A 10457-nucleotide genomic window follows, 5' to 3' on the forward strand; every position below is an offset into this window, starting at 1 on the left:
CAAGAAAAGCGCCTACACGTTCAAGTGCAGACTAGTACAAGTGGGTACACTGCCTGAGCTTGACAGTGATGGATTCAACCACCCATACATTTGTGTACATTGAAAATGTACACCTAGTGTTTTGTTATTAGTGTGCCGTAATCCCAGCTTTAACTCCTCCACAATAGGACAATCACCACTGATTTTTTCTAGCTCTAAAGTCACTGTGATCAGAAGGAGAAGCCGATCTCCATAACTGGTTTGGCACCTGGGTTAAAAGAATCAACTTTCTCCCTCAGGCAGCTAATAACTCATTGCAATGCATGCCTGCCAAGTCTGGATTCCATAGCTTAAGGTTTTAGTGGGAATACAATAAAATATGTTCAGCGTCTCATCTTCGTTACATGAAACATTTCTAGAACATACTGCAAAAAGATTAAAAACAACAACAAGAAAATGAATATACAAAATTTCTTCAAAACACCAGCGATCCCTTATGAATGAACACAATCACCTCATTTTACCACGCCTCCATCAGCCTGAAGGTAAGTGCGAAGACAGCCAGATCTGAAGATGTTGAAGGAAGGATGGGCCAGCTTCTTCACTGCCCTGCTTGGACCCTTCACAGAAGCCTGATGATGATGCTGTGAGTTAATATCATAAATAAAAAAAAAGATACAGAGGCTTCTGCAACACAAACAGTGGGAAGACGAACAATATCATAAATGATCTGGTCTTCCAGAAAAATCCACCTGAATGACACTATCCCGTCCTCAGCACATAGGACAATGAATCAGCCATTCAACATTTTAGATAAGATGATAAGGATGTGTTTTGTTTATCATGAGCATGAGCCTTAGGCTATTATTTTTTACAAAGATCAAAAAAGTAATCTGCCAATTAAACATTTAATAAAAGAGTGCATAAAGGGAGGCAGGGTGAAGCCCATGGTGTTTTTCGGTGTGACCATAAATCAGGCATATGAGTGAATCCTACAGTATAATGTGGTATTACTTTGCTGTTGCTGAGGAAATAAAAACAAGAAGAAAAAATATTTTAGGAAAACAATGGGTCTACTGTGTTAAGAAAAGAACAAAAGCTGCTGCTCACCAAGTCTTTCCGTGTGTCTGCTTTATGCCACGCCCACATTTGTGATGTCACGTTAGGTATTTTTCATCACCTGTCAAAAGATTTGCGTTTCATCACCCACTGGGGTGTGGTCAGGAGTGAATCATGCTCGAAACTTTCAGGATACAGAGAAGCAGTGCAGCTGCAGTTTTCTGCATTCATGGAGGCTCAAAATGTGATGCAGCTCACCAGTAGGGGGTGGCAGAGAGAGCGCTCATATCAGACGTCAACAAAAAGCCAAATAAAGTTTCCTCTGGCTGGCCCTTGTTGTGACAGTACATATTAATGTAATCGTCCTTTGAGCTATGTCTGTGGAGGCTGAGCGAAGCTGTTAAATGGAGAGTTCTCCGCCCCTCAGGTTGTTAAATGGTAATATGGAATCTAGGTTTGGATTCTAGCCAACGAGACCTTCAGTGGGCTATATGCATGGCACAAAAATATCCCTACTCTCATTGTCAGCATCAGCAGTAAACATAATAAAATCAAACCTCTGTGCTTAAAACTAAATATGGCATTACTAATATCCAACATTTGAAGCTGCTATCTAAGGTGTACGTTTGGACGAATTAAAGAAAGGACATTTGTACACTAAAGCGAGGTGGAATATTGGTAAAGCTATGTGTCTTATGTATGTATGATATATCATAGTTTTACACGAGTAGTCGTCTAGTAAAAGGAAAGGGTAACAAATACACACGCAGTGACTTTAGAATGTGACTGAACATTCCGAGTTCACAGTTTTACGAGGTTTCCCTGAATGCATCACGACACTGGCAGCTAGCCTAGCCGGCTAACTTGGCTAATCTGATTTATCGTCTCAGTTAAGCGCACATAACGCCAGCCAGGATTACCAAATTTAGTTTTCAGTATTTTTCCTTTTAGCTAACTATCTCCCTAACGGCAAACATCCTCCCATTTCAATAATGGCATCGCTTGGGGAGCCCGTGCGATTGGAAAGAGGTGAAGTTAATTAGCTAGCTAGCTTTAGCTTAAAAATATTTGTTGTGATATGCGGGCGACATAAACCTAGCCTAGCTAGCATTAGCTCATTAAAGCAGGCGGTTTATTTTTTTTGTCTGTGTACTCTGTTTTATGGTGGGATAACGATAGAATAGACATCTTGCGGTTAATTCTTGTATGATTATGTATATATAGTCACCCAGCTAAAGCAGCCACAGCTATTGCGGCTACATTTTTGTACTTAGTACATTAGCCACCTAGCTAATATTAATGACAACAGACAGTGATTAGTCAATCTGGCTGGTTTGTTCACTGTATCTTACCATAAAAGAAAGAAGATTTTACAGTTACGCTGGTTGTATCATTATATTCATTTTTGCGACCTGTCTGTAAATAACAAGTTCTGGGTGTGTGTTGCTGAAATGTGCAGAGGAAGCCCAGATTTGTGTGATAGTTTAAACTTACGGGTTACACAAATACACACGTAAAACTTCACGATTAGAAATATTTAATAAACTTACAAATGCTTATGAATTCATTGCTATTAAAGTAAGCTGTACATTCACAAAAACAAAATAAACAAAACAAAAACGTGATGCCTGGTGCCTTGAATTTACTTCATGTTACTCTGAGAGTTGCTTTATTATTGCATTATAGCGATTTGTACTAATTGTAGTATGTTCTGGTGACCGTGGGAGTCAAGCTTGTCCGGAGCATATCTATAATCAGAACAAATGTAGTGCAAGTAAATGTGCTCTGACACTGATGTGGGAAACTCTCACTGCCAATGTTAAAATCTACATTTGCAGGCCTCAGTAATGGTTATGTACATGTTCTTGTTGACAGATATCAACCGTGCTATTGAATTGCTTGATAAACTCCAGAGGACAGGGGAAGTGCCTCCCCAGAAGCTGCAGGCACTGCAGAGGGTCCTACAGAGTGAATTCTGTAATGCTGTCAGAGAAGTGAGTCTCTTTCGTCTTGTATCATTCACTTATCAAACACTTAATTAAGAGACATTAGTTCACAGTTTGGAGCTTAACCCTCTGCATCCCAGTAGGATTCCCAATAGAATGCTCCAGAATTAAGAAAGAGAGTGGAAGTCTGGTAAAAAAGTTAGTTTAAATTTAATGTCCAGCTATATATGACCATTTAAGATTTGTACATTTATGTTTTCAACATCTCTTTATCATTGCTTCTTTGTCCTCCTCTTCTTCATCTGGCACATCCACACCTCCTCTCTGCTCCCTAACCTCCAACTCATTCTCGTTTTCCTCACCTCACGCCTCATCCCCTCAACTGAAATCGAGACTCTAACATAATAAAACATGCATAAACATACTTATTCGTTCCCGATAATATAACTAACTAAATAACTAAAAGTGTACTGCCACTTTGGGACAGCTGATAGCCAGACGGCTATAAGAACAACAGCTAGTGTTATACCAGATAATGTTAAGCTAGAGAGTCTGAAAAATCACATTTCCCTTTGCTAAACATTTTCACATCATATAAGTCCCCTTTTACAAAGTTTTGCAGCCTCCTCGAAATTGATGTGATCGAATGCTGTAAATAGTGGACTGACAACCGACACTGTTTACAGATGTACGTCAGCCATAGTGTGAAATAAAATGTAAAATATTGCAAAATACTTAAATTGCACAGCCATTTCTTTTTTTCCCCTGATTTATTGTTAAGTATTGACTTAACTCAAATTTTTAAAGTATACTGTGTCCAAAAGTGTTTGTGACAGTAGTAGAAATATGCTGGCTGCCCACAGCTTTTATGGGTTATAGAAGGTTAACCCTTTGGTTTGGTTTGAATTCTTTGTGTTCGCCTGTTGAAATACTGTCCACTAATATCTCCTCAGGTCTATGAGCATGTGTATGAAACGGTGGACATCAACAGCAGCCCCGAGGTCAGGGCCAATGCCACAGCAAAGGTAGACAGTTGTCAGTTACTGTCTGAACACAAGATTTGGTCTTTTTGTAATCTTAATTTCAGACATTTAATTTCTTAAAATGGGTAATTTTGTGCTTTGACTGCAGTACATACAGACGAGATATCTAAACACCACTTTCCTATTTGTAGGCTACAGTGGCAGCTTTTGCAGCAAGTGAGGGACACTCACATCCACGAGTTGTGGAACTGCCCAAGACAGAAGAAGGGTTGGGTTTCAATATAATGGGCGGAAAGGAGCAAAACTCACCAATTTACATCTCACGGATCATCCCAGGAGGCATCGCTGACCGACATGGAGGCCTGAAAAGAGGGGACCAGCTTCTCTCAGTGAATGGAGTGGTGTGTGTGTAATTCACAGCATGGTTTACATTTTAGACTGAGCCTGAGCAAATTCTCTATTTCAGATTTTTTTTTTTTAAACAGACAGATATTAGAAATAATACATTCTTCAAAAAAAACGAATGCACAGCTAGATTTTGTTTCAGGATTTAAAAAAAAGGAACTGCAATCACCGTGCAAAAATCTGGGTCCCATCTACTTGTAAAATCGTTGTTTATTAACTTGTTACACCATAATTTATTAATGAGAACTTGTAAGGCAGGTCAACAACTCTCCCGCTCGTCAAACTCTTCTAGTAGTGCCTTAAAATTAAGCTTATTAAAGCCTAATAAACAGGGGAGTGCTATAAGAAGATATCAGCTTGTAGCTTGGAGTTGTTGGCAACAGTTTGTCCATCATAGGGACTGACAGGATTCAATCAGTGGAATTTGCATCAACAAAGAAAACCAAAAAAAAATCAATAAAATCCCCTGTGCTCACCTGTGCTTTTTTTATTTTCAGACTATCATCATGTTGGTTCATTGTTAGCCATAGAGTCTGACAATGATGGCCATTTACCAGCTAAACCTTCTTCAGTAATCCATATTACCAGTGAGCAGCTGTCAGAAAAAAACCTCAGAAACCCTGTGGAGTCTTTGGTGTCTTCTTGGCGCAATGGAAAAGCATTTCCTTATGTCAGTGACAGGAAGCTGTCAATTTTGTACGTTTAGAAATAATAATAATAATACTAATAATAATAATGATGGTAGTAATAGTACATTGATGTAAATAATGAAGGTGTCAGGTTCCTCTTGTAAAGCTCTGGAAATGTTAATGTGTTCAACATGTTTATTATGGCTTAAAGATGGACACAGTGAGTACTGATGGAACACTGAATGTAAACGTGCCATGCTATTGTCTGGAAGTGTAAATCTCAAAGTTCAGCCAATAGCAATCATCCAGTTGACTTTGTTTATTGCTCAGCTTGTTCCCTCATTAAAATTTCCAAATTGCAGGCTGTTTTATGTGAACAGCTGCTAGAGCTTATGTTGGAACTACATTCACTCCAGTACATGTAAAACTCTTGTTTACTCCAAAAGTGGCCACATACCTCGTTGCTCTTGTGTTTAATAATTGGACCCAGTAGGTTAATCTGTAGAGATCATGGACTTTTATCTGTTCCTGGTGAAATCGTAAACTCAATTTCTGTTTCTTTTGCCTTCAGAGTGTGGAAGGAGAGCACCATGAGAAAGCTGTGGAACTCCTCAAAGCAGCTCAGGGCACAGTGAAGCTGGTAGTAAGGTACACCCCCAAAGTCCTAGAGGAAATGGAGTCACGCTTTGAGAAAATGAGGTCGGCGAAGCGCCGGCAACAGAACAACTTTCCCAAGTAGGATTTTCCCATGTTGATGCCCAGCTCCCGTGTCTCTCCTTCTTTAGCCTTCTGGCCATCTGTTCTGATCCCTTTCTCATCTCCCTGCCCCTGAAAAAAGAACAAAAAAAGAACACGCTCATGTTTAGTTTTAGCTCATACATACTGTATATTGCGCTTCTGCCCTTTTCTTTAGCATTTTGATATTCAGCATCGTGTATTGTACTAGACACTACAACTCTAGACGAACACTAGGAAGATCACGATTGTCAGTGTGTGTCACACCATGTGCATTATTTTTGAATTGACAATTTGAATGCAACTTCTGAGACAAACTATACAACTGCTTTGACTGAAAAGGTAGTGTTTTTCAGTGATTTATCAGAGCCACTACCAAGTGCCTCAGGGCAAACACATTTATCTTATGTACTGTTTTTTCGTTTCTCTTCTTTCTTTAGCCGTTTAAATTTCTGGAAATTAAACTATTGTGGCAGGAATTAATTCATGCTTTTCACCTGTTTTCTCAGAGACCGTAGCTTTAGAGGTGCTGACGACAGTCTAAATTAGTTAAAAAGTGATAAGTTGTTAGATTGGTATTATGGCTACCCTACAAAAAGTAGCAAAAGTGCTGGATTATGTTTGAGCGTTCTCTCTAGGCTTACCCTGCAAGACTTTAACATCATGCCACGCTATAAAAAGCTCCAGTAAGTGATGTAATGGGGTCTCAGCAACTTGTGAACTAAATAGCTGACACCACAAAGACTCGCACATTTATCAAAAAAAAATAAACCCTCGAAACTCTGGAGTCAGTATGACATGAGATGAAAGTCAGTTATTTTGTTTTGACATAAATGAGGAATGTACTGTGTCACATTTTTACTCTGCCAGTGACAGAACTTGATAAGAAGTCAGTTATCCAGTGACCATCAGAATAAGATAAAATTAGGCATTTGTAAAATTCAGCTAGTCAGATGCCTACAGTCTCTGTAAGGCCCTGGTCATGCAAGCCTAGAAACCAAGCTGTGACCCCCTGGCAACCACCAATCATTAGGGAAAAATGTATATTATCCAGCCGATTGGAGAGTGTTTGCTGGAGATTGCTGGCTATCTGTGAAATCGACTGCTACAGCCTCAGTCACAAAGGCTCAGAGGCTTGTTAGCAAATCCCTGGAAACCTCTGGTTGCCAGGGAAAATAAGTGTGCTCCCCAACCGGCTGGCAAGTAGTTGCTGCCAGCGACTACGTGAAATGATTAACAAAGAGGTTTGGTTGCTAGCTTATTGCTGTGGTTACTTACAGTTTGCATGGATAATACCAACTTAGCTCCAAATACTCGCCAACTGTTCACTGAGTGAAATTTCAAAAACTGTGACACAAACCAGAAGCTGATCCATTTGCGCCTTTTAAAACATGTTGACAGCAATAGTAAGACACAACTTTTACTTTGAAGGTGAAAGTTCTCCAAACTTGCACTCCCTCAAGTTTCACTATCGCTCAGCGAGTAATTGGCGAGTGTCTGAGATTTTTGGTGCAGCGCCCTCTTCGGAGCTCATTTCCCCCTGCTTGCAAGCAATCACCAACTAGTCAAGGAATACACGTTTTCCCCCTAGCAACCAGAGGACACCAAGGGGTTGCCAACCAGCCTCTAAGCCCGTGTGACCAAAACTTCAGTCACATTAATGCAGCATGTGAGTTTTAATCACTTGTTCAATGAATGAAATGTTAGTACACATACTGTATATAACCTCTACAGTGTTTGGTGTATTATGCTGTAAATGTGCTGCAGTGACATATATCTATTTGTAATCTTTCATCAGTTTTTTTTTTATTACATTTTGTAACTTAACATCTAGCAAGGGAGTCGTAAATCAAACATTCGCTTAACCTGACGTTTTTTTATTCACATATCGCATTCATGTTAAAGGACAAAAGACGATACAGGTGCTTGGGTAAGATCTATCGACAGCTACTTTTAAAAAAACATTTTTTGATGCTTGTAAAATGTTAATAAAATGTTAGTAAAGCCCATATTTCAATAATTTACAGCAATAATTTCAAACTTGGTCTTGCCTGCATGTTATTACCAATTCATTTTCCATTCATCTTTGCGCAAATAAGTTTTTTCTTTTTTAGGTGGGTTGGGCACAAATGTACTCATATATAATATACAAAATGCATATCATAAAAATGAGAAACACTTTATTACCAAATACTGCCAAACAATCAAGTTTGTTCTGATGTGAATTGTTAAGCAGGCAAATCACAAAACAGTCTTAATTGTCTACTGTATATTTTAATGTGTAGGCTGCCACAGTTACACTTATTCATGTTCCACATTTTATAGTTATGAAGTGGCTGCATGTTTAGCTACTGTGTTGATAGTCATCATAGGGAAATCTTCATTCAGCATCTCAGTCAAACAAGTCCACAAGTCTTGGTTTTCTCTTAAAAATAAAATGTATTGTTTCATTAAAAAATCAACTCACTAGATGTCTAATCATCCACCTTTTTTGGCAAAATGTCTACAGGACAGATTTAACTTCAAAGATTTATTCCTAGAGGTTTTTTGTTTGCAGGGTAGTTCTAATAATATGTGTACAGAATTATGGAAACCAGGCTTTTGCTGACTAAGCCATACTATTGTCCAGTCTCAGGATCAACACCTGGCATTATTGAGACAGGAAGGTAGTAACGTAAAGGTAGTGATTCCTATCGGTGTAGATTAACCAGCCGATGCCAAACTGTTCTTCAGAAGCGAACCGTTTTATCGAGGGGGAGTCTTATGAGCATGCCGCTGATTGGCGTGTGCGGGCACGATAGATGTGTGCTGTCTGGTTCTTGTGACCATGTCATCTGAAATGAGGTCACTTTGAGTTTCCGTTTGCCTGGTTAGCTGCTCCACAGCTGTTTGTATTTCCATCTGTTTCTTTTATTACTTTATCCACCGTCTCCTGGCGTACTCTGATGTTCCCCAAGTTACTAACAAATCGTAAATGGGATGTTCAGAGGTCCATCGGTACTGTTTTTGGGAGGATAAAATCTAAAATCCGGCTTCTGAGCTTTTGGTAATCGATCCTTTAAGTGGGAAAAGACTCGTAAAAAGATTACTGTAGATTAAATCTAAATGAATCACTGGTTAAAAAGCAGTACCTTTTATTAGTTGAAAGTGGCGTGCTAGTGTTGATGATTTGAATGTCTCTGCACGTTTCCCTCACATCAACTTGCTCAGCTGTTGCTTTGATTAGCAGGTTTTTGTAAGTCAGTGAAAGGGGTCATCGACTTTCATCTGATCGTATGGTACTTAAATAATGCTTTAAATATCACAAGAAATGACGACACATGACGAGTACAGGTAAAATTTGGTGGGTGAATCCCCTGTAATCCATTTATCTTTATGAAGACAGCTGAGTTGAAGGTCAAAGTCTCAAGTAAAACGCGCTGCAAATATGGAATGCACATCAATTATCTATGCAAGGTCTTTAAAAAAAACCTTTATTGGTGCAAAATAGTTGTCATTTTCCTCCAGAATGTTATTAAACTTACAACAATAAGGCTGTGTAGACGAATGTCTAATGAAATATGACATTCAGCAGGATTTTGAGAAGAGTTGCATGTAGTTGGATGATCCTATGAGATGTTTACAAATTTTGGGAGGTTTTTTGTTTGTTTTTTTTGATGTAACATACTGATTACCATGAAGGAGTCAAAGAAGGCAATTGGCAAAACTTTGGGAGATGGCTCTCTATTAAACATTCATAAGCAGTAGTTAACAGGCTATAATGTAGTTGTAAACTAAAAGTTGTCATCAATGTGATGTATTCTCAAATTGTGACAGGCAATAGAATAAAAATATTTAAAAACATTAGAAATGTTCTTACGTGTCCTTACAACTACAGTATAGTGTGGTTTTGTTGGTTACTTGTACACTGCTGTACACACTAAAATGCTAAATAGTGGGATTTAAATAAGCGTTCCTGAATAGTTTCACGTAACAGTTTATTTAAACTACATTGATTATGCTTTTGTTTGGAGGCAGAACATTTAGCACAGCAGTCGGGGTGTACATAAAAGACTTAATATGATGTATAGTTTGTCCCTTGATTGTGTTTTAACTAACATTAGCTAGCTAGATTCACTTCTCACGCACATACAAACATGTATAGTAAATCAGGAAAAAAATGTAATGAGACTTGGTATTGATATTGCACACTCTCCACTGAATGTCACTGACTATAGTCTGATTTTAGTTACAAACCTTTGGTGAGGTAAACCTTCAACTTTCTACCCGTTTTCATTGTGTATTGGTCAATAGAGTATTTTTTTATAATGGTTTTCTTTTTTTGATATTTTTCTCAATTTTTATAAGTGATTTTCCTAAAAAAAAAATCAGATACCAGGAATGATTGGTACTTCCATTTTGACTGTGTACCAGGGCCATATCAGCGCAGCGTCTCTGCAAAGCGGGGCAGATGTGGGACAGATTAACTGTCACAGATCAGCTCCTCTTTTCTGAGCTCTGCACTGATCTCTCCTTTCTTTCTAGGACCGAGACCAAACTTAAAATGTTGATACTGTTTTAGTCAGTGCTTATTTATGATTGCCTGTAGATAGTGTTGTGTTATTTTATGTTCTCTAGTCTGTTTATCTAATTTACTGTGTTACATTGATGTGGAATGTAAAATGTTGTGATGTAGAACATAATAGTTGGACAGGAGGCTCAATAAACCGTGCTTAAGTTTA

At 38.5% G+C, this 10457-nt stretch overlaps 1 protein-coding gene across 1 annotated transcript; it reads left to right on the forward strand.

Moving 5' to 3' along the window:
- The first annotated feature begins 1862 nt into the window (after positions 1 to 1862).
- On the forward strand, positions 1863 to 10457 carry lin7c (lin-7 homolog C (C. elegans)). The gene is made up of 5 exons (XM_040010764.1): positions 1863 to 2067; positions 2914 to 3032; positions 3938 to 4009; positions 4159 to 4368; positions 5573 to 10457. The coding sequence occupies exons 1-5, from the start codon at positions 2031 to 2033 to the stop codon at positions 5738 to 5740; spliced, it is 606 nt and encodes a 201-aa protein (XP_039866698.1). The 5' UTR covers positions 1863 to 2030; the 3' UTR covers positions 5741 to 10457.

This window comes from Simochromis diagramma, unplaced genomic scaffold (assembly GCF_900408965.1).
Source record: "Simochromis diagramma unplaced genomic scaffold, fSimDia1.1 OVJJ01000603.1, whole genome shotgun sequence".
In the NCBI taxonomy this organism is placed as follows: domain Eukaryota; kingdom Metazoa; phylum Chordata; class Actinopteri; order Cichliformes; family Cichlidae; genus Simochromis; species Simochromis diagramma.

What these genes read in the sequence shown, in the direction of transcription:
- lin7c (XM_040010764.1), top strand. Translation starts at nt 2,031, where the DNA reads ATGGCATCGCTTGGGGAGCCCGTGCGATTGGAAAGAG. An exon ending in GCCCGTGCGATTGGAAAGAG is followed by an intron (nt 2,068 to 2,913) that starts GTGAAGTTAATT and finishes TCTTGTTGACAG; the next exon opens with ATATCAACCGTGCTATTGAA. An exon ending in TCTGTAATGCTGTCAGAGAA is followed by an intron (nt 3,033 to 3,937) that starts GTGAGTCTCTTT and finishes ATATCTCCTCAG; the next exon opens with GTCTATGAGCATGTGTATGA.